This window comes from Rhinopithecus roxellana, chromosome 13 (genome assembly GCF_007565055.1).
Source record: "Rhinopithecus roxellana isolate Shanxi Qingling chromosome 13, ASM756505v1, whole genome shotgun sequence".
Classification (NCBI taxonomy): Eukaryota; Metazoa; Chordata; class Mammalia; order Primates; family Cercopithecidae; genus Rhinopithecus; species Rhinopithecus roxellana.
In genome coordinates, this window is record NC_044561.1 from 76233385 (window position 1) to 76257029 (window position 23645).

At 45.4% G+C, this 23645-nt stretch overlaps 1 protein-coding gene across 6 annotated transcripts in view; it reads left to right on the forward strand.

Annotated features, from left to right (window-relative positions):
- CTCFL (CCCTC-binding factor like) overlaps positions 1-23645 on the forward strand; it is a 43048-nt gene that overhangs the window by 5957 nt on the left and 13446 nt on the right. For 3 of the 6 annotated variants that reach the window (XM_030915129.1, XM_030915128.1, XM_030915131.1), the window contains exons 1-7: positions 5565-6116; positions 6497-6713; positions 13980-14150; positions 14468-14601; positions 17516-17636; positions 18588-18737; positions 20590-20750. In XM_030915129.1, coding sequence (XP_030770989.1) covers positions 5565-6116; positions 6497-6713; positions 13980-14150; positions 14468-14601; positions 17516-17636; positions 18588-18737; positions 20590-20750 — 1506 coding nt within the window. Of the gene's footprint in view, positions 1-4598; positions 4706-5553; positions 6117-6496; positions 6714-13979; positions 14151-14467; positions 14602-17515; positions 17637-18587; positions 18738-20589; positions 20751-23645 lie in introns of those variants that run through there. The other 3 variants (XM_030915127.1, XM_030915132.1, XM_030915130.1) reach the window with 3 other exon arrangements.

A 23645-nucleotide genomic window follows, 5' to 3' on the forward strand; every position in this document is an offset into this window, starting at 1 on the left:
GGGCCCCATCCTCTCGCCATCATTTCAATAATCACCACTTTGGATGCCCTAATACAGTCAGGTGGCTTAGTTCTCCCCCACCCCTACTGCCCCCAAAGGCCTTTGTTCAAACTCAATTACCTCTTTAAAGCTCCTACTTCTAAATATTGTGACATTTTGTACCCCCAGGCACTGGGGGTTGGGACTTCCTATGAATTTGGGGGGACACAGTAATTTGTGTATAGCCCCTACCTGTGCCACATACTTTGCAAGGCCTTCCTTTCCTTTGAGCACATTGCCTGATAAACTGATAGTATGGACCCGCCACAAAGCAATACCACCTGCAAAATACATGTGCTACAGCCAGCTGGCAGCTGGGAGAACAAAGCTCACCTGTCCACTACATGGAAATCCCCAAACATCAGGCACAAAAGGCATAATAAATAGCATTATCACCTGGAGGAGGCAAGTGACCGAGCTCCACAGCAGGCACTGGGGGAACCCATGGCTGGCCCGTCACCACACCTGGGCATCTGTAAGAGACCGAATGGCATTTGCTATGAGGAGGGCCTGGGTCTCAGCAGGTTTTGGATGCAAGGAACAAGACACACTCTGTCCCCTTACATCTACTTCTAGCACAGCCCCTGGGGATAAAGAGGAGATGGGTCTGGATGGAACACAGACAGAACTCTGTAGATGAAAAGGCTGGACAGGCGCACGGCATTGGTTAAAGGGGGAACTGAAGCCCATCTGAGGAATTGAGACTTGACAAGGAGGGTGTGGGCCCAGGAGTCCACTGTTCTTTTTACATGAGACTAAATGCAAACACCTTGCCTTGCAGTCTATCTTGATCCCCTAAAAAACAGAGATAGAAGGTTTACCCGGTAGAAACTGCTCCACACACTCAGGGTACAAATAGGATTCTACCTCCTACTTTTCTAAACAGTTTCCTGGGCCACACAGGCCTATGAGCAGGAAATCCAGCAGGTCTGGCTTGGAGTGCCTCCCTGCAGATATTCTACAAGAATGCAGGGAAAGAGCAAAGTTTAGCAACTGCAGGCCTGTCTCCCCTGCCTGCTTGGCCCTCTCTCCTCCTCTTCATCCCTCCCCTTCCATCTCTTTCTCTTTTTAAGTCCCTTTGTCCCCTTCAAATCTAATTCAGTTTCCCCTTTCTCTATCCCACCTCCCACTGGCTTTATATCTCCTTTTAAAAAATGACTTTTAAATTTGTATTTGAAATTTTCTAAACATGATTCTATAATACAAACTCTGAAAAACTTCCTAGCAGCATGAGTGTCACAGCCATCATGCAAAATTACCCAAGAAGGCACTAAATAGGTGCTGATTGCTCAAGCAGAAAAACTAATTTAAATGATTTAAAATAAGTCATTATAGCACACTATTTTCCCAGTGACCTTCAAATATTTATTTTCTTTGTATAGTACATATACTGTGACAGAAACCCCAGACACCATGCAGAAACTAGGCAGCCAAGAAAGTCACTGGCAAATGCATTACCACTGGTACATGGGTGTCTTTCAAAGCTGAATTTAATTCTATCTTTTATACTATTGAAAATAAAAATAATATTTGATTATATATTATTTCAAATGACAAAGAGGGAGCTGTGGAAAGCGGGCAAACATATAGAAAGCACTTTGATGGATACAGAAAGTTCTCTGGCTATGGATGGGAGGCAAATCCATCCCCGGGATTGGAAGATATGTTTAAACAAAAGAAGGCCAAGAGAAAGTCATTTCTTCATCCAGGTCAATTTTCGTCACTCCAGGAGTTTTGGGGACCAATCTCCAATCTCCTCTTTGCCACACTTTCTCCTTTGAGCTGTTGGTTTTGGATTTGCTTTTTGCAGCATACAAATATTTATTCACAATCTGCAAACAACATGCCATTAAGATTTTGAAACAAAAGTGAAAACAAATAAGAACAGTTTCCTGGAACGTTGTAAGCTGTGCCTTAAAAGAAATCAGTGAGGTACAAATTATTTCATTTACTCGTTGGCTCCAAATTTGCATTTTTAAAATCTGGGTTGCAGGTGTCAACTCGACTTCTTCTAGAGACCATCGATACGAATTTCCATTAAAAGTAATTGATTGAAGTGAAAACACACATAACAAAATGAACCACTTTAGAGTGAACAGTTCAGTGGGTTTCAGCCCGTTCAGTGTTGCCGGCCCTCCACATCCCCCACCCTCCACATCCCCCACCCTCCCACCTGCCCTAAGTGAGCTCCTGGGAAGTACGTGTGAATTCCGAAGCACCCCTGCTCCATCTGCTGTCTCCTCTCCCTTTCCAGCCCCCACATTCCTGCCCTTTCTCTGCTCAACAACCCCGTCTTCTCCCTCGGACGGTCGTCCTCCTCCACACCTGCCTACGTTCTCTCTTTTTTGCCCTCGTCGTCCCCTCTCTTCCTCGTTCCTCGAGCTTCCTCTGCTCCCTCGAGGGTACTCAGGATTCGGCAACTCTGCACACCTCAGTGCCCCGGAGTCCTCGGAGTTCCTCCCCTTTCCCACCACGAAGCCTCTTTTTTTCCATTTATTTCCATCCCCATTTCCCGACCCCCACGTCTGGGGTCCCTGTCAATCTCCATCATCCCTGCCGCCCTACCTCCCCCTCCTTCCACGTCTCCTTTCCTGCACATTCCCAGCCCCCACCTAGCCCCTGCTCAGGTCTCCGTGGCTCATAGAAGGCCCTCTTCACCCTCCACTCCTGCCCTGTCCAGCCCACCCCAACCCATCTTTTGGAACCCTTGTAAGGTCTCTCCCGGCCTAGTCTCCTCTACGTCCATTTCCCACCCAAGTCTCGAGGCACCCTCTTCCCCCTCCTCTCCCACTTCCCTTCCTTATTCTCCCCCCACTCCAGATCTGCCAGCGCCCCCTGCAGGGCCCTCCTGCCCTCCTTATCCATTCCCTACCCCCGCCCCGCCCAGGTCTCCCAGCGCCCCCTGCGGGCCCTCCTCCCCTCCGTATCCACTTGCCCCAGGTTCCCCAGCGCCCCCTCCAGACCCTCCTCCCTCCTTCTATATTCCCCCCACCCCCGCCCAAGTCTCCCAGCGCCCCCTGCAGGCCCTCCTCCCTCCGTATCCATTCCTCTCCAGGTCTCCCAGCGGCCCTTGCAGGCCCCACTCCACTCCTTATCCATTCCCCCCCAACGTCTCCCAGCGCTCCCCTGCCGGCCCTCCCCCCACCTTATCCATTCCCCACCCCCGCCCGCGACGGGGCTTCCAGGGCCACCTGCAGACCCTCCTCCCCTGGTCCCCTCCTATTCATCCCCCAGGTCTCCCAGCCCCCCTGCAGGCCCTCCTCCCCTCCTTATCCATTCCTCCACAAGGTCCCCCAGCGCCCCCTGCAGGGCTCTCCTCCCCTCCTCATTCCACCTCTCCCCCCAGTATCTCAGGGCCTCCTGCGGGCCCTCCTCCCCTCCTTATCCATTCCTCCCCCCCCCCCCCCGCAGGGCTCCCAGGGCCCCCTGCAGACCCTCCTCTTCTCCTTATCCATTACCCCCTCCTCAGGTCTCCCAGTGCCCCCTGCAGGGCTCTCCTGCCCTCTTCATTCCACCCCTCCCCCCAGTATCTCAGTGCCTCCTGCTGGCCCTCCTCCCCTCCTTATCCATTCCCCTCCCCCAGGTCTCCCAGCACCCCCTGCAAACCCTCCTCCCTTGGTCCCCTCCTGTTCATCCCCCAGGTCTCCCAAGAACCCCCGCGGGCCCTCCTCCTTATCCATTACCACCTCCTCAGGTCTCCCAGGCCCCCTGCAGGCCTCTCCTCCCCTCCTCATTTCCACCCCTCCCCCCAGTATCCCAGTGCCTCCTGCTGGCCCTCCTCCCCTCCTTATCCATTCCCCTCCCCCAGGTCTCCCCGCACCCCCTGCAGGCCCTCCTCCCCTCCTTATCCATTCCCCCACAAGGTCTCCCAGCGCCCCCTGCAGGGCTCTCCTCCCCTCCTCATTCCACCCCTCCCCCCAGTATCTCAGTGCCTCCTACTGGCCCTCCGCCCCTCCTTATCCATTACCCCCCTACCAGGTCTCCCAGCCCCACTGCAGGGCTCTCCTCCCCTCCTCATTCTACACCTCCCCCCCACCCCACCCCGGATCTCAGTGCCTCCTGCTGACCCTCCTCCCCTCCTTATCCATTCTTCCTCAGGTCTCCCAGGCCCCCTGCAGGCCCGCGTGCCCTCCTTAGCGCCCTACCCGATCTCCCAGCACCCCCTGCGGGGCCTCGTGCCCTCCTTAGTTCCCCCCCAGGTCTCCCAGCACCCCCTGCGGGGCCCTCCTCCCTTCCGCATCCACCTCAACCCCGAGGTATTTCCGTGCCCCCTGCAGGACGCTCCTCCTTAGGCGCCCCCCTCCCAGGTCTTCCAGCGCCGCAGGCTCTCCTCCCCTCCTTATCCACCGCCCACCAAGGTCTCCCAGTTCCCTATGTGGGACCCTCCTCCCCTCCTCATCCACCCCCCGAGGTCCATCAGTGCCTCCTGCGGGGTCCTCCCCCTCCCTGTTCCCCCTCCCCCCAAAGTACACCACTCCTCCCCCAACCCCGCCTGGCTCCACCCCCTTCGTGCCCCCTCTTTTCCGCTCCGCGCCTGCGCACTGCCACCCTCCACTCTCGCGCCAGCCCTGCGGCGGCGGGCTGTGGGCTGCAGCACGCGGTGCACGAGGCAGAGCCCACAAGCCACAGACGGAGTGGGCCGGCCACTCCGGCCACGCCTTCCGCGGTGAGGGGCCAGTCCTGGGTAGGGTCAAGCCCACCTGTTCTCCTCCAAGAGCATGGGCTGTTCTGGGTGTGGGCGGAGGGAAGGGCTGGACGGAAAGGCCCAAGGGCGGGCGGCAGACGCTGAGGGGCTGCTGGGGAGGGTCGGGGCGGGGCGTGTTGGGCACGGTAAAGCAGGGGCACTGCCAGGCCTCCGAAGGGGTGTGCTTGGCCTGGTCGAGGCCTGCTTGGCGAAGTCTGGGTGGGCTCGAGGCCACTAGGCCCAAAGCCTGCCTGGCTCTGAGGGTGCTGTGTCTAGAACCGTGCACGAGGGGAATGCCTGCTCAGGGCCCGAACCTCGCTAGGCCCAGGATGTGCACTGGCCCAGGGCCTGCTCGGGCCCAAACCTAGCTAGGCCCAGGTTGTGCACTGGCCCAGTTCCTGCTTGGACCTGAAAGTTGCTAGGCCCAGGATGTGCACTGGCCGAGAGCCTGCTAGGCCCAAACCTTGCTAGGCCCAGGATGTTCACTGACCAGACCTGCTCAGGCCTAACCTTGCTAGGCCCAGGATATGCTATGCACTGGCCCAGAGCCTGCTCAGGGTGTGTTGCCAGGCACAGGATGTGTGCTGGCCCCAAACCTGTTCGTTTTAGAGTTTTGTACAAAATCCTGCTTTAGCCTAAATCCTGCTTAGCCTCGACCCCCTCCTAGACCCAGGCCAGATCAGCATTGTTCTGACCCTACTAGGTCCAAAGCCTTTTGAGGCCAGACCTTGTTTCAACTCCAAAGCTTGCTAGGCTCCAGCACCCCCCATCCCTCCTCATATCCTCCCCCCTACTTCTTCCCCTATGAAAACCGCTTATTTCTCAAACAGGCCAAGTCATCATGGCAGCTACTGAGATCTCTGTCCTTTCTGAGCAATTCACCAAAATCAAAGAACTCGAGTTGATGCCAGAAAAAGGCCTGAAGGAGGAGGAAAAAGACGAAGTGTGCAGAGAGAAAGACCATCAGAGCCCTAGTGAGTTGGAGGCCGCGTGTACCTCTGGGGCCCCCCAGGACAGCGTCCTGGAAGAAGAAGTGGAGCCGGTGCCGGCCACCTCGGAGGAGAGTGAGAAGCACATCTTGACCCTGCAGACGGTGCACTTCACTTCTGAAGCTGTGGAGTTGCAGGATATGAGCTTGCTGAGCATACAGCAGCAAGACGGGGTGCAGGTGGTGGTGCAACAGGCTGGCCCTGGGTTGCTGTGGCTTGAGGAAGGGCCCCGGCAGAGCCTGCAGCAGTATGTGGCCATTAGTATCCAGCAAGAGCTGTACTCCCTGCAAGAGATGGAGATGTTGCAGTTCCACGCTGTAGAGGAGAATGTGATGGTGGCCAATGAAGACAGTAAGTTAGCGGTGAGCCTGGCTGAAAGTGCTGGACTGATTAAGGTAAAGCTGGTTTTAATAAACAACGCCTTACATGAAAAAGAACAAATTGAAGTCGGTTTTTATGCAATATTATGCCTGGACAAGGTATTTTGCAGTTGCAAATTAAAGACAGTAAAAATACTTCCCAGGAAAATCCTGAGAGTTCTTAGGTTCTTTTTTAAAAAGAGTTTTAAAAGTTGTGCTAATTGGAATACTGTAAGGTGCATTATGTTTTTTTTAAAAAAAAAAGTGTTGTTTCACTCCCGCAACCCCGATGCTAAATAATTAACATTGTGATGCATAATCTTCAACTTTTGCTTTTCTTTTTGTATTCTGTGGTTCATCCAGGCAAAAATCTAATTATATTGAAATTAATAGTTGTTTGAATATTTATTGTTTATTAACTCTAGGAAGGGCAGGAGAAGAACCAGTTATTGACTGAAAGATTGGCTGAAAGAACAAAGGAACCGCTCTCTTTTGTGGAAACAATGTCAGGAGATGAAAGAAGTGACGAAATTGTTCTCACAATTTCAAATTTAAATGGGGAAGAACAAGAAGATCAACCTACAGCTGGTCAAGCAGATGTTGAAAAGGCCAAATCTACAAAAAATCAAAGAAAGACAAAGGGTAGGCCAGTTCATCTCATAGAATACACTCCATAAAACTGGGCCGCTGCTTTTCTTTATGAGAAGGTGATGGTAATTGAAGTTTTAAGTGGTCGACTTTTAGTTACTTTCAAATTGTCAGGAAATGGGAGAAATTTTAAACTAATATTCTGAATTGTGAATCAAATCCAGAAGGGTTTTGCACTTTGCACACAAACGTTTTGAAAGAACGGTAAAAATGTTCCCACAAAACCTTGTGCACGTAAGCAAAGAAGGCCATCCCCTGGTCTCTGCTGTCTAATTTGCAGCCCGAGAGGGATATGGGGGACAAGTCATGAGAGGACAGGTGGTGAGGCCTCGTGTTCTTCAGGGCCAAGAAAAGGAGTGATTCCTCCTTCAGGAAGCAGTGGAGGGTGCCTTCTAAGGGAAGTGATATTTAGGTGAGTCCAGGACAAAGAAGCCATTAAGATTGGGATCAGGATTCCAAGCACTAGGAAGTGGTCTGGGCGTGTAGGTCTGGAAGTATCTACTTCGTATGTGAGGGTGGAGAGCTCTACTGTGTTTATAGATCTAGGTGGGTGGGAGGTGGGTGCTCAGAGAGGTGGATGGGTCCAGATTAGGAAGACCCTGAAGCAATATTAAAGCCTTATTAAACTGAGATTGCATTCCAGCAGCCCACAGGATGGATGAGTTTGTCCTACGAAAATGTGATTTGTTTGGCTTTTTTTTTTTTTTGAGACGGAGTCTCGCTCTGTCACCCAGGCTGGAGTGCAGTGGCGCAATCTCGGCTCACTGCAAGCTCCGCCTCCCGGGTTCACGCCATTCTCCTGCCTCAGCCTCCCGAGTAGCTGGGACTACAGGCGCCCACCACCAGGCCCAGCTAATTTTTTTTGAAGTTTTAATAGAAATGGGGTTTCACCATGTTAGCCAGGATGGTCTCGATCTCCTGACCTTGTGATCCGCCCACCTTGGCCTCCCAAAGTGCTGGGATTACAGGCATGAGCCACTGCGCCCAGCCTTATTTTTTTTTAATATTAGTTTCTCACTAATATATTTAAATCAACATATTTCACCCCCAAAATTGCAATTTCTAGCTCTTTTAAATTATATCTGGCAACATTTGGCACAGTTTCCTTCCTCCTGGCAACAGGTGCCTGGGATTGGAAGGTGACTCAGTTTAGAAAAGGAGAATGCCGCCCAAACACACTGCCACCACCACCCCATTCTTACATGTAGTTGAGACTTTTTACTCAGGCCTCTGCCTTCCATAGGTGGTTGAATTTGCAGCCTTTTGATATATGGTAGTTTCTTATGTGTTTAAATCAAGAGTTTTGCACCCCAAGTTTTACAATTTTTAGCTCATTTTTAGGTTTTTGATGTATTTACAAACTTGTAGAACCATCACCACTGTCTAAATTCCAGAATATTTGTATCACTCCAATAAGAGGCCTGTACCCGTTAGGCAGTCACTTCCTACTCCGTTCCTGGCTATCACTAATCTGCTTTTTGTTTCCATTGCTTTTCCTGTTCTGCACATTTTCCGGAAGCTGAATCATGTATGTATACCATGTGCCTTTCGTGTCTAGACTCTTGAGCTTAGCATAATGCTTGGAGAGTTTGTTGGTATTGTAGCATGTGTCAGCGCTTCATTCGTTTTTAATGGCTAAGTAATAATCCCCGTGTGGGTACAGCACATTTTATTTATCCATTCACTCATTGATACCGCAATTGTGTCCACCTTTCAGCAAGTGTGAATGGTGCTGTTATGACCATCGGTGTACAAATTTTTTGTTTGAGCACCTGTTTCCAATCCTTTTGAGTATATACTTAGGAGTGGAATTGCTGGATGATGTGGTTACTCTATGTTTAACTTTTTGAGGAGCTGCCACACTGTTTTCCATAGCAGCTGCACCAGTTTGAATTTGCACCAGCAATGTGTGTAGCTTCCAGTTTCTCCACATCCTCACCAACTTACTTTCCATTTGTTGTTATCGTTTAATTATAGCCATCCTAGCAGGTGTGAAGAGGTATCTCGTAGTTTTGGTTTCCATTTCTCTAATGACTAAGGGTGTTGAGTATCTCTTCATGTGATCATCATTGGCCACTTATGTATCTTCTTTGGAAAAAATGGCTATTCAAATCTGGCTCATTTTTAACTGGCACTGTATCGGCTTCCCAGGGATGCCATGACAAAGCACCACCAACTGAGTGGCTTCAAACCACAGAAACATACCTCTCACAGTTCTGGAAGCTACGAGTGTGAAATCGAGGTGTTGGCAAAGCCATGCTCTCTTGGAAGGCTGTCGGGGAGAATATATTTCATGCCTTTCTCTTAGCTTCTGGTTGCCAGCAGTCATGCCATTCATTGGCTTGCAGATGCATTACTCCAATCTCTGCCTCTGTTATCACATGGAATTATTCCTGTGTGTCTCTGTGTGTATCTCTTTTCCTCTTCTTATAAGTACGCCAGTCACATTGGCTCATGACCCACCTTCATCCAGTATGACCTCAGCTTAACTTGATTACATCTGCAAAGACCCTTTTTGTACATAAGATCACATTCACAGGTATCTGGCATGAGGACTTCACGTATTTTTGCAGGGGTCGCAACTCAACCTGTAAACCTTCTATTCGAAGTTTGTTGAGTATTTTATCAAGAAAACGGTGTTGGATTATATGAAATGATTTTTCTGCATTTATTGAGATGATCATGTGTTTTTTTTTTTTTTTTTCATTCTGTTAATATGGTATATTACACTGATTGATTCACATATGTTGAACCACCCTTTTTTTCCTGCAGAAAATCTCAGCTTGGTTATGGTATACAATCCTTTTAGTATGCTGCTGGATTTGGTTTGCTAGTGTTCTGCTGAAGATTTTTGCATCTGTATTCATTAGGAATATTGGTCTGTAGTCTTCTTTTGATGTCTTTGTCTGGCTTTAGTATGTAAGTAATACTGGCCTCGTGTAATTCATTGGGAAGAAGTGTTTCCTCCCTTTTTTGAAGATTTAGAGGATTGGCATTAATATTTAAGCATTTGGTAGACTTAATCGGTGAAGCAATTTGGTCCTGGGGTTGGTTTTCTTTCTTGGAAGTTTGTTGATTAATGACTCACTGTCTTTACTGATACAGGTCTATTCCAATTTTCTGTTTCTTCTTAAATCAGTTTTAGTAGTTTGTGTGTTTCTAGGAATTTTCTATTTCATCTGTATTATCTAATTTGTTGGCATATAATTGTTCATAGTATTCTATTATAAACATTTTTATTTCTGTAAGATTGGTAAGAATGTTCCCACTTTTCTTCCTGATTTTAGTAATTTGAGTATTCTCTTTTTTACCCCCTCAGTCACAAGTCTAGATAAAGGTTTGTCGGTGTTGATCTTTTCAAAGAACCAACTTTTGGTGATTTTGTTGGTTTTCTCTAATTTTTTTCTCTCTAATCTTAATATTTTCCTCTTCTGCTAGCTTTGGGTTTAGATTTATCTTCTTTTTCTAGTTCCTCAAAGTGTAAAGTTAGGTTATTTGAAATATTTCTTCTTTTTTAATGTAAGTGTTTATAGCTAAAAATTTTCCTCTGAGCACTGCCTTGGGTGCATTCTATAACTTTTGGTATCTCATGTTTTCACTTTCATTCATCTCAAAGAACTTAATAATTTTCTTGTGATTTCTACTTTGACCCATTTGTCATTTGGGAGTGTGTTTTTTGACTTCCATGTTTATGTGAATCTTCCGAATTTCCCTTGGTATTCATTTCTAATTTCATTTTATTATGGTCAGAAAACATAGAACATATTTTGATTTTTTTGTTTGTTTGTTTTAGAGACAGGTTCTTGCTCTGTTGCCCAGGCTGGAGTGCAGTGTTACAAGCATAGCTCACTGTAACCTTGAACCCCTACTTCAGCATCGCAAGTAGCTAGGACAAGAGGCACACACAGGCCGGGCGCAGTGGCTCACGCTTATAATCCCAGCACTTTGGGAGGCCGAGGTGGGCAGATGACGAGGTCAGGAGATCAAGACCACAGTGAAACCCCGTCTCTACTAAAAATACAAAAAATTAGCCGGGCGTGGTGGCAGGCACCTATAGTCCCAGCTACTCGGGAGGCTGAGGCAGGAGAATGGCGTGAACCCAGGAGGTGGAGCTTGCAGTGAGCCGAGATGGCGCCACTGCACTCCAGCCTGGGCTACAGAGCAAGACTCTGTCTCAAAAAAAAAAAAAAAAAAAGAGGCACACATTACCACACCCAGCTAATTAAAAAAAAATTGTAGAGATGGAGTCCCATTATGTTGCCTGGGCTAGTCTTGAACTTTTGGCCTCAAGCGGTCCTCCCATCTCAGCCTCCCAAAGTGCTGGATTACAGGCGTGAGCCACCATGCCCGGCTCAATTTGTCTTTTTAAATTTATTAAGATATGTGTGTCTCAATATGTTTGTAACTTCACATGTGGTCTATCCTAGAGAATCTTCCCTATGCACCTCAGAACAATGTCTGTTCCAGTGTTGCTGGGTGGGATGTTCTGTAGATGTCTGTTTTGTCTGTTTGGTTAAAGTGTGACTTAAGCCTGTTTCCTCACTGACCTTGTCTAGTTTGTCCATTGTTTAAAGTGAGGTATTGAGGTCTGCAACTATTATTGAATTGCCTGTTCCTACCTTCAATTTTGTTCCATTTGTGTCAAGTATTTTGGGACTGTTATTAGGTGCATATATTTTTGGCAGGGGGAGGTTTGTTGGGTGGTTTTGAGATGGAGTCTCACTTTGTCGCCAGGCTGGAATGCAGTGGCACAGTCCTGGCTCACTGCAACCTCTGTCTCCCGGGTTCTTGCAATTCTGCCTCAGCCTCCTGAGTAGCTGGGATTATAGATATGCACAACTACACCCAGCTAATTTTTGTATTTTTAGTAGAGATGAGGTTTCACCATGTTGTCCAGGCTGGTCTTGAACTCTTGACCTCAAATGATCTGCCTGCCTTAGCCTCCCAAGTGCTGGGATTACAGGTTTGAGTCACATATGCGCCTGGCCACATATATGTTTATAATTGGTGTATCTTTATGATAGATTGACCCGTTCATTATTATATAACATCCTTTTGTCTTTTACAACAATTTTGTCTTAATATAGTCTGATATTTGTATAGCCACTCTAGCACTCTTTTGGTTACTGTTTGTATGGAATATCTTTCTCCATCTTTTTACTTTCAGCCTATTTGTCTTTGAATCTAAAATGAGTCTTTTGTAGAAGACAAATAATTGCATCTTGTTTAGTGTCCTTTCTGCCAGTCCTTACCTTTGCATTGGAGAGTTTAATCTCTTTACTGATAAAAAAGGACTTACTTCCTTATTTCTGTATTTGTTTTTTAAATGTCACATGGTTTATTCCTCAGTTCTTTCATTACTGCTTTCTTTTGTGTTGAATAGCCACTGCCAAGTGTATAATTTTAATTCTTATTTATTTTACTATGTATTTTTGAGTTATTTTCTTTAGCTGTCCTTGGTGTTACATTTAACATCTCAATTCATAATAATCTGGTTTAGATTAATGGCAATTCAATTTCAATAGTATATAAAAAAACCTCACTTACGTAATTCCATTCCCCACTCCACTTCCTGTTGTTATTGCCAGAGAGTGTATCTTTATAAATTATATGCCATCAACATAGATTTATAATTATTGCTTTATTCTGTCTTTGAGTCAGATAGGAAAAAAGAGGATTACAAGTAAAAAAATGCATGACCATTGTCATTTATATTTGCATATGTTGTTACTTTTATCACTGTCTTTATTTTTTCATAGTCAGATAGGAAAAAAGAGGATTACAAGTAAAAAAATGCATGACCATTGTCATTTATATTTGCATATGTTGTTACTTTTATCACTGTCTCTATTTTTTCATATGGATTTGAGTTATTGTTTGGTATCCTTTCATTTCAGCCTGTTGGAGTCTCTCTAGCATTTTTCAGAGGCTAGATGTCATCTGCCAATGACAGACTTGCTCAGTTTCTGTTTTTCTGGGAATGTCGTAATTTCTCCTTCATTTTTGAAGGGTGGTTTTGTCAGACATAGAATTCTTGTTTGATGTTTTTTTTCTTACGGCACATTGAATGTCATTCCACTGCTTTCTGGCCTCCGTGGTTTCTGATGATAAGTCAGCCATTAATCTTATTGACAATCCCATGTATGTGACAAGGCGTGTCTGTCTTTCTTGCTGCTTTCAAGATTCATTTTTTGTCTTTCAGCAGCCTGATTATGATGTGTCTTGATGTGAATCTCTTTGACTTTATCCTACTTGAAATTTATTAAGCTTTTGGAGTGTAGATTTTTTGTCAAATTTGGGGAGTTTTTGGCAATCATTTCTTCAAATATTCTCTTCTCCTGTGTCACCTTGGGTCTCCCATTGTGCATATGCTGGTGTGCCTGATCATGTCCCACAGATCTCTTACGCTCGTTTCATTTTTCTTTGTTCATTTTTTTCTTTCTTTCCCTCAAACTGAATAATCTCAGTTGACCTGTCTTCAGATTCACTGAGTCTTCCTTCTTTTTGCTCAGCTCTGCTGTTGAGTCCCTCTGTTGAATTTTTCATTTCACTTATTGTATTTTTCAATTCCAGAAGTTTCTCATTTTTTTAAATAAATTTTATCTATTGGTATTCTCAATATGATGAAGCATCATTTTCATGCTTCTTTTTTTTTTTTTTTTTTGAGACAGGATCTCACTCTGTCACTTAACTGACTAAATGTTTAATTACGTTTAATTTTAATTAGTTAAAGTCCAAATTTAAGAGTCACACATGATTCATGGTTATGGTTTTGGATGGCACCATTCTAGATGGTTTTTCTCGCAGTGCCCTGGCTGGAGAGAAGGATGCAGGGATGGGATGGGTTATCTTTAGTTCACCCTACAGAGAATGCAGGGCCACATTTTTATAGGTGAGTCTCTTCTTGGGCGCCTCACTTTAGGTAGGTGGTGTGCCTTTTCTCGTGTCTCCTTAGGTCTACAAGACATTCTGAAATGTTCAGGCATGTCCTCACTAGCATTTTTTTTCTCAGCAAGAAGGATGAGCAGAGTACCTAGTCCACTCTGTGCCCAGAAACAGACATTGGTGCATCTTGAAACAGCGAAAATGCATTATCCAGGAACATGGCGTCCTGAATTGCTTCCATTAGCTTATGAATATAAATAGCATGTTCTATTGTTCCGTTCCCATATTAGTTGAAAAGATGATGTGCTGATTTACTTTCAAGTGTTTAAATGGAATTTGAACTTCTAACATACATAAACTATTTCCTGCCTATAGGAGCAAAACGAACCTTCCACTGTGATGTCTGCATGTTCACCTCTTCTAGAATGTCGAGTTTTAATCGTCATATGAAAACTCACACCAATGAGAAGCCTCACCTGTGTCACCTGTGCCTGAAAACCTTCCGTACGGTCACTCTGCTGCGGAACCATGTTAACACCCACACAGGTGAAACTGCTGGGAGGGCTCTTTCTGTGGAATAATGTGTGTGAAGGCTTATGTTAAGAATGTGAATCCACAGATTTCTACAGTAGAATCATGTAACATTTTATACTGTAGTTTTGTCTATTTTTTTCTTGAATTTCCATTAAAAATATTGTTAACAAAGATTTTTCTCACATGCATCTGCAGTATTTGTAGTTTAGAGAGCCTCTTCTTAATTTTTAAAGCATTTTTGAGATTGAATGTAATTAAAAAGCTATGAATTCCTTGGAACTTTTGTGGTTAAGTCTTGTTTTAAAAGGATAAACTATGTGATCCTACAGGAACCAGGCCCTATAAGTGTAACGACTGCAACATGGCATTTGTGACCAGTGGAGAACTCGTCCGACACAGGCGCTATAAACATACTCATGAGAAGCCCTTTAAATGTTCCATGTGCAAGTATGCCAGTGTGGAGGTAAAGCCATTCTTGGACTTGAAGCTTCGTGGCCTCTTAGTAGAGGCTGCTGTACAAGTTATGCCAAGTGTAACTAACAGTAGAATCTCTTACAAACAGGCTTTTTATTATTCGTATAAAATTTATGCACGAAATAATATGCATTCTCTTTTATGAAGTTAAAATAGAAAATTGGATTTCTATGTTTCTTTGATTACTAATTAGTGAAAATAATATGTAAAGGTGTACAAATTACAAATAAACTCCTTGTGGTCAAGAAATAAGTCCCAGATTTGTTTAAAAGTTCTGCATTTTATCTAGTACTCAGGGCCACAAAATCAAAATGTATTTGCTTTAATGTAGAATGCAGATCCAATCTCAATATTGGCTGAAATTTTTGAGCTTGATTAGATACAAAGCAGCTTGCTTGAAGATTTAAGCAGAGCAGTTTCTGTTCTGAATTAGAGACCACCCTTTTCAAACTTTAGGTGTGCCGTAGTCACTTTAATTAATTTGCTTTATTTATATCTTCTAATGGGTTTAGTGGTACTCACGTGAAACAGGTAGAGCGCTGCTTTTACTAGGCAATGCCAGTTTCCACCAGTTAATTTTCAGGGTCCCACAGTGTGTTGAGAAACAGACTGAGGCCCGGTTTTGAGCCTGGTCGGGACTGGGTCGACAGTACACTCAAATGGAACTAAGTTAAAGGGAACAGCTGAAGATTAAATATAGTAACAGTGCAGCCGGGTTTCACAAATTAGGAAATTTCATGGTTAGGGTCAGAATTTGATTCCAAGAACTTTTTTCTGCTGTTAGACTATTTTTTTAAAAAATTATTTCTCATCTGAGTTAAAGGTTGTTATTGTAGTATGAGAATGCAAAATGGAGGGTTCAGGGAACAGAGTCACCTGGGGATCCTAAGCCTGGAGTGGACTTTTTGTTGGTGCCCTGCCAGTGCTTGGTACAAACTTCCCAGGTCCATGAGACCCTCCCCCAGTGCCAGGGGTCTGCACACAGCCTGTGGGAGGTGGCCTCAGCACAGGGGTCTCTACTGCTGCCGTAACCCCCCATTTTTGCAGTCTCCTCAAGTCTTGCCATGCTTGTTTGTTCCCTCATCCCATCCTGTGACAAAAATGCCAGCAGGAATGGATCAGAGCTGTGGTGCAGATGTGCCCCTTTTTTAAAAACTTTTGAATTGGCTAGGTGTGTTGGCTTACGCCTGTAATCTCAGCACTTTGGGAGGCCGAGGCGAGCGGATTGCTTGAGGTCAGGAGTTCAAAACCAGCCTGGCCAACATGGTGAAACCCTGTCTCTACTAAAAATACAAAAAATTAGCCAGGTGTGGTGGCACATGCCTGTAGTCCTAGCTACTCAGGAGGCTGAGGCAGGAAAATGACTTGAACCTGGGAGGCAGAGGTTGCAGTGAGCCAAGATCACACATTCCAGTCTGGATGAGAGTGAGACACCATCTCAAAAAAAAAAAAAAAAAAAAAAGCTTTTGAACTTTTTGAACTCCCTCGTCCTCCCATCCCACCTTTAAGAGTCATCCAGAGTCTTTTTTAATGGCCTTCTTTGTTCATTCACACCATTTTTCTCCTCAAAACTTTCATGCTATACAGTTTTTTAAATTTTTTGTTTTGCTTTCTAACATACTTGAGGCATTCACTTTTCTTCTGAAAATCTAAGTGAAATTTTTTGGCTTGGCTATTGTCTTCCATCCTAAGCCGCCTTTTGTTCTCGAGTGTTCCTTAGGCTTCTGTGTGCTCACCACTTACTGGGGAGACAGATGGAGTGTGGCATCCCTGGATCACCAGCAGGACTGATGCAGCTTCCTGATGTCTGTAGTCCACCTGTAGCTGATGGCCCCATTTCCTGCTAGCAGTAGATAAGGGCCTGTGATACACAAATACAGAATAAGAATAGTTCTAGAAGGTGGTAAACCAGTCAGGCAGTGAATGCTCAAATGGGAGGTATTATGTTGTTTGCTATTTCTGATTGCCTGGGATACATAATTATTCAAATTAGAATTGAATTTCTTCTACTTAAAACTTAATTCTTTATAGGAACCCTCTGTCACATGGTCCCGATGCTGAATAGCCAGGGATGCCTTCCTCCACTCACACTGTTACCCTGGGGCCAGCCAGGGTGGAGTCTGCAGGACTTGTGACCATGAGGCGACACATACAGATGTTCCTCCATTAAAGAGCTAGGGTTTCGTTTTTATTTTTATTTTTATTTTTTTGAGACATGGTCTCACTCTGTTACCCTAGTTGGAGTGCAGTGGCGTGATCTTGGCTCATTGCAACGTCACCCTCCTGCGCTCAATCCTCCCACCTCAGCCTCTCGAGTAGCTGGGACCACAGGCATGTGCCACCATGCCCAGCTCATTTTTAATTTTTGGTAGAGACTGGGTTTTGCCATGTTGCCCAGGCTGGTTCAAACTCCTGAGCTCAGGTGATCCACCCCTCTCAGCCTCCCAAAGTGCTGGGATTATAGGTGTGAGCCACCACACCTGACAAGAGCTAGAGTTTCAAGATTTTCCCTCTATGCAAGGAAAACAAAATGTTTGCCTTTGTGCTTTTACAGTGTAATCTAAATTTTGTACCTATTGGGCATATATTGCCTTAGAAATGAAAATACAATCCTGTGTGGCATTCAGCAGGTAGGGTTAAGTGAAGGTGAATGCGAAAGCCTTCAGCACTGCTGCCCATTGCCCTAAAGGAGCTTATACGCACACACATCAAATGAAATAAAATCACCCATAACAGATGATCAAAAGTAACGACGACTTCTTGTTTTTTTCAGTGAGTGAAATATGCTCTGGTGCTCTGATGTTAAAATCTGATTAATTTAAATCTCTTTTATAATGCTGATTAATGGAAGACTGCCATTTTTGAGTTTCTATTGCAATGAACATCATTTATGTATTTATTAGGCAAGTAAATTGAAGCGTCATGTCCGATCCCACACTGGGGAGCGCCCCTTTCAGTGTTGCCAGTGCAGCTACGCCAGCAGAGACACCTACAAGCTGAAACGCCACATGAGAACACACTCAGGTAAGGGCTCTGGTGCTGAAGGCCTGATACCTACAGTGTTAGCTCTTAAAGCAAGCTTTAAAAAATTACTTTTTATTGGCACAATTAAAGTTCAAAGGTAAAAGTGGATTTTTGTGTGCCTTTGTGATACGAGGATCTTGATCTGTACCTTTACCTTTATTTAGCAGTAAGAGAGTCTGCATAGACATTGTGCCGCAACCCCACTGTGTGGAGTAAAACACAAAGTATTCGCTTCCGTAGATTTTTCGGGTATTTAAAACTCAACTCCTGGCCAGGCACAGTGGCTCAAACCTGTAATCCCAGCACTTTGGGAGGCTGAGGCAGGAGGATCCCTTGAGCCCAGGAGTTTGAGACCAGCCTGGGCAACGTAAGGAGACCCTGTCTCCACAAGTAATTTAAAAATTAGCTGGGCCTGGTGGTGCACACCTGTGGTCCTAGCTACTTGGGAGGCTGAAGCAGGAGAATCGCTTGAACCCAGGAGGTTGAGGCTGCAGTGAGCCAAGATTGCGCCACCACACTCCAGCCTGGGTGACAGAGTGAGAACCTGTTTCAAAAAAAAAAGTAAATAAAAATAAAAGTCAACTCCTTAATTCATTCTTCAACTTTAAGGCAAAACATAACGTGTGCTGGTTTTGTAACAGAGGTACTTGATGTCTTGTTGTATAAAGAATCCATTTATGTGTACTTCTTGGTTCTTCGTACAGCCCCATGGATGTGAACCACATTGAACTCTTGCGTAGCCACCAGATGCGAGGAAGTCATGTGTCTGGTCCATCATGGACACAGCTGTACTTGACATAAGCTGTTTGGGAGTCTCATACTAATTGGGGGTTGTCTGACGAGAAGGGGGTTGATAAAGGAGGCTTAGGGCAAAAGAAACACTTTCAGCACAGGTAGCCTTTGGCAAGGATCAGGCCTGGAGGGGGAATCACTTTGTTGTCTGCATCTCAGGTGAGAAGCCTTACGAATGCCACATCTGCCACACCCGCTTCACCCAGAGCGGGACCATGAAAATACATATTCTGCAGAAACACAGCGAAAACGTCCCCAAATACCAGTGTCCCCATTGTGCCACCATCATTGCACGGAAAAGTGACCTACGTGAGTTTCTGGTTTAGTGATCTTTCTTTTACTACAGCATTTGCTGGCTCTTTGGAGCGAGGCCCTATGTACCTGCAGTGTACTGGCCCTGATACTGGGAGGCGGCGGGAACTTGGCCCACGGACACATTTTCTTCAGAGGTCCTGTCGCACCATCTGGTGGCTGGATCTCATAAGTGCATTTTATAGCATGATTTTAGAATCCCGGCCCAGGCCTGTTCCGTATGCACGTGTAAGACCTTTCACGGATGGGTATTATTTCTGTCCACATTGGGCCTATTTTTCAGATGAGGAGGACACTGGGGCTCAGAGACATACAGTAACCTGCCCGGGAGTCACATGACCAAGGGTGCTAGGAGGCGGCTGGATTCTGGGTTCCTATTTATCAGTGCTCTCTCCGTGACACCCAGCAAGCTTTTCTTAAACCCTGGCTGTGGGCCTAAAGTTTTGAGAGCAGAAGGTACAAAAGACACAGTTTTCCCCTTAAGAAACAGTAACTTTGGGAAAGGAGGTGGGCCTGTAATGTGTAATCTGCATCTACCGTGGTGAGCCTTTTAACTGTCAGACCCCCCAGAGTGGGAGTGGAAATCCAGCGGGTCTGAACAGCAGGCCTAGGAGCTGGGATTTGATACTGCCTGTGAGGAAGCCAGCCACTGTTGAGCAACGGGAGGGAGGGTGTGGGTAAGTGTGAGCAAATGAGCCTCTTCTTTTTTTCAGGATTCCTGGGCCTCCCTTTTTCCATGATCTTATTTCTCTTTCCAAAATATATGACACAAAACATATGACACAAAATATGTTAGCAAAACAAAAAATTGACCCTTTTGCCCAAAGAAATTCTGGAGGTGAGATGAACTTTTTTGAAAACCTTTCTGAAAGGTGAAAGGTGTTCCACAAAGTCTTAACTTTTATTTTTCATCTGGACCATTCTGTCATTGTTGCCACAGTTACCAGCACATCACAAAACAGCCCAGTGGGGCTTGCTGGGGCACAAGTCTAGCCAGTTGCTAGACTTTTTTGACACCATGACAAAGTAACATGGTTTATATCTATCTCATGCCAGCGGGTGATACACTCTGCATAGCCCTGTAAGATGCTTTATAAACACACTAATTCTTTCCCATGACTATATGAGAAATCAAGCTCTCTAAATGTCTGGGTCACTGTGGGTAGGGTGTGGGTAGGGTGGGATAGCTCCATCACAGAGCTGTCAGTTGTCATTTGGTTTCTTACACAAGTATCACAAGACCATCATGCGTTAGGCATAGATGAGCAAACCCAGCCAGACCTCACCATGTGTCTTGGGTTAATTTCAACATGGGAAATAACAGGGCGCTGACTTCTAACAGCATGTGGATTTTTTAAGGTAAAATAAAGATGCTATATCTTTTTATGTAAAACCACCTTAACATCATCCTAACATTGACCCACCCCGTCATAAGGTAGTGCTCAAAGTGCTTTGTTAAATGAACATTTTAGGTTCAGTATGACATACCTCACATAACATTTAAGTCCATATTGAAAGAATGTTAAAATGGTATTTCAGCGTTCTGTTCATTTAGAGCAGTGGTTCTCAACTGGGAGTGATTTTACCCTGCAGAGGACAGGTGGTGATACCTAGAGGTATTTTGGCTTTCACGACCGGGGAGAAAGAGGTGCTGCTGGCATCTGGTAGACAGACACCAGGAGTGCTGCTTCCCCTCCTCCAATGCACAGGATAACCCACCCCGCCCTGCCCAGGAAGGAACTAGCATGCTCCAGCGCCAAGGCTGAGAAACCCCGGTTTAGAGGAGAGGGGAAGCAGGTTAACAGAAAACAACACTCTTGAAGTCTATAATGTTCTGTAACCATTTTAGGTGTGCATATGCGCAACTTGCATGCTTACAGCGCTGCAGAGCTGAAATGCCGCTACTGTTCTGCTGTCTTCCATGAGCGCTATGCCCTCATTCAGCACCAGAAAACTCATAAAAATGAGAAGAGGTTCAAGTGCGAACACTGCAGTTATGCCTGCAAGCAGGTATTGTACTTTACTTAATTTGGAGAGGCAGTGGTGCATGGAAGAATGGAGGGCTGGGGTGGGATTCTTTACCACCTTGAAAATACTGAGAAAAGTCACGCTTTTAATAGAGTATCCTATTCAAAATAAGCAGAAAGCAACGGTGAACCAGTCGTACAAAACAACAGTTCTTAAAGTATGTTCATGTACTCCCAGAGCTCCCTGTGACCAACTAGGGTCCCACAGGAGCCAAGCCCTTGTTATGATAATGGAAAGGTGTCAATTTGAGACACTGACATTTGCACTTTTGGTGCCAAAACAGTGGTGGTCCTTAGCCCAGATCAAGGCAGTGACACACGGTGAAACTGGTCATGGTGGTGGTCTTCACCTTCATACACTGGCAGCAAAAATAAAGGGCAGTTTTACGTGACAGTGTCCTTGAAGAGGCAGTAAAAGTTGTTAACTTTATTCAGTCTTGACCCGGAATACTTTCTTTGTAATAATCTTTGCGATGAGATTAGAAGCCGGCATATGCACCTCCACTGTCTTCCACAGTCTGGAGGAAAAGCACCTGGGGGCCTGTTTGAGTTTCCAGCTCAACTAGCCACTTTTTCAGTGAATGTCATTTTCACTAAGGAACAAGATAAACTCTATTTACTCAGTCATTGGGCATTGGTGGACATTTTTTAAAAAATGAACAGCGTAGGCCAGGTGTGGTGGCTCACACCTGTAATCCCAGCACTTTGGGAGGCTGAGGCGTGTGGATCACTTGAAGTCAGGAGTTTGAGACCAGCCTGGCCAATATGGTGAAACCCCATCTCTACTAAAAAACACAAAAATTCGCTGGGCATGGTGGTGCACACCTGTAGTCCCAGCTACTCAGGAGGCTGAGATAGGAGAATTGCTTGAACCTGGGATGCAGAGGTTGCAGTGAGCCGAGATCATGCCACTGCACTCCAGCCTGGGAGACAGAGCGAGACTCCATCTCAAAAAAAAAAAAAAAAAAAAGAAGATTGGAGTGATTTTTTAAAGCAATTTTTATATTGTATAATGAAATGTTAGCATTTAGAAGATCTGCGTAGCTCAGTAAACTAGTATTTTCCAAATGACCAATCCATGATGTTACAGACTCACACACAGGTAAAAGATCCATTCAGGCCGGGCGCGGTGGCTCAAGCCTGTAATCCCAGCACTTTGGGAGGCCGAGACGGGCGGATCACGAGGTCAGGAGATCGAGACCATCCTGGCTAACACGGTGAAACCCCGTCTCTACTAAAAATACAAAAACTAGCCGGGCGAGAATGGCGGGCGCCTGTAGTCCCAGCTACTCGGGAGGCTGAGGCAGGAGAATGGCGTAAACCCGGGAGGCGGAGCTTGCAGTGAGCTGAGATCCGGCCACTGCACTCCAGTCCGGGCGACAGAGCGAGACTCCGCCTCAAAAAAAAAAAAAAAAAAAAAAAGATCCATTCAAAGGAAAAGACCAAGAGGTTTTAAAGTCACAGAGGACAAGTTCCTTGGCAGGGTTTCAGATTCCACATTGCAACCCATGGGTAAGAAATTACCATGGCCAGACACACAGGCTCACACCTATAGTCCCAGCACTTTGGCAGGCCGAGATGGACAGAACTCTTGAGCTCAGGAGTTCAAGACCAACCTGGGCAACATAATGAGATCCTGTCTCTACAAAAAAATACAAAAGTTAGCTGGGTGTGCACATCTGTCCTAGCTACTCAGGAGGCTGAGGTTGGAGGATCACTTAAGCCCAGGAGGTTGAGGCTGCAGTAAGCTGTGTTCACACGACCGCACTCCAGCCCAGGCAAGTGAGTGAGACCCTAAAAAAAGAAATTGCTACTAACTGAATTTTAGTGTAATAGAGAAGAATGGCCACAATTACTTGGAAGAGCTGGTGAAATGTTGCCCTCTTTTCAAACTACATGTCTATGAGACCAAGTTTTCTTTATCATTTACCATACTCCAGTGGACTGACGGAAGAGCAGAGATAGGAATCCATCTGAATGCTTTTTTTTTTTTTTTTTTTTGAGACGGAGGGAGTCTCGCTCTGTCGCCCAGGCTGGAGTGCAGTGGCGCGATCCCTGCAAACTCCACCTCCCAGGTTCACGCCATTCTCCTGCCTCAGCCTCCTCCCGAGTAGCTGGGACTATAGGCACCCATCACCACACCTGGCTTATTTTTTGTATTTTTAGTAGAGACGGGGTTTCACCGTGTTAGCCAGGATGGTCTCGATCTCCTGACCCCGTGATCCGCCCGTCTCGGCCTCCCAAAGTGCTGGGATGACAGGCATGAGCCACCGCGCCCGGCCCTGAATGCTTTTAATAGAATTGCCAGACTTAGCAAATAAAAGTACAGCACACTTAGTGACATTTGAATTTCAGACAAACAACGAATAGTTTTATGTACAAGTAGTTGCAGCCTGTATTTTAACTGGCAACCTTATCTATTGAGACAGACATTAGGTTATTTTTGTTTTGAAAAATAGATAATTTTACAGAAATAATATGTAGTTGGTTGGTTGTTATTATTAAATGAGTTAATAAATGGGTTTTTTTTAAATACTTAAGAATTCCTCAGTTTTGCTTTCTAAGAAAGTAAATACTAATGTATGCCACCTGTATAAATAAAAGCTCTTCAGAGGCCACAGTAATTTTTTAAAGTTTGAAGGGCCCTCAGACTAGAAGTTTGAAAACCAAACCACTGCTTTGAAGCATTGCATGCTATTGGTTACCAAAGGTGAAAATCAGTGCTTCCTGTGTCTTGAAGTGTGGACTATAAACTGTAAATGCCTTGAATAAAGGAAAAAGTTTTTCTGGTAAATTTTGAACAAAGAATATTCTGTGGCCCCAGGCTCATATTTATTCAAATGAACTAGAAGGGCTTCCTGAAAGATGGATAAGATTT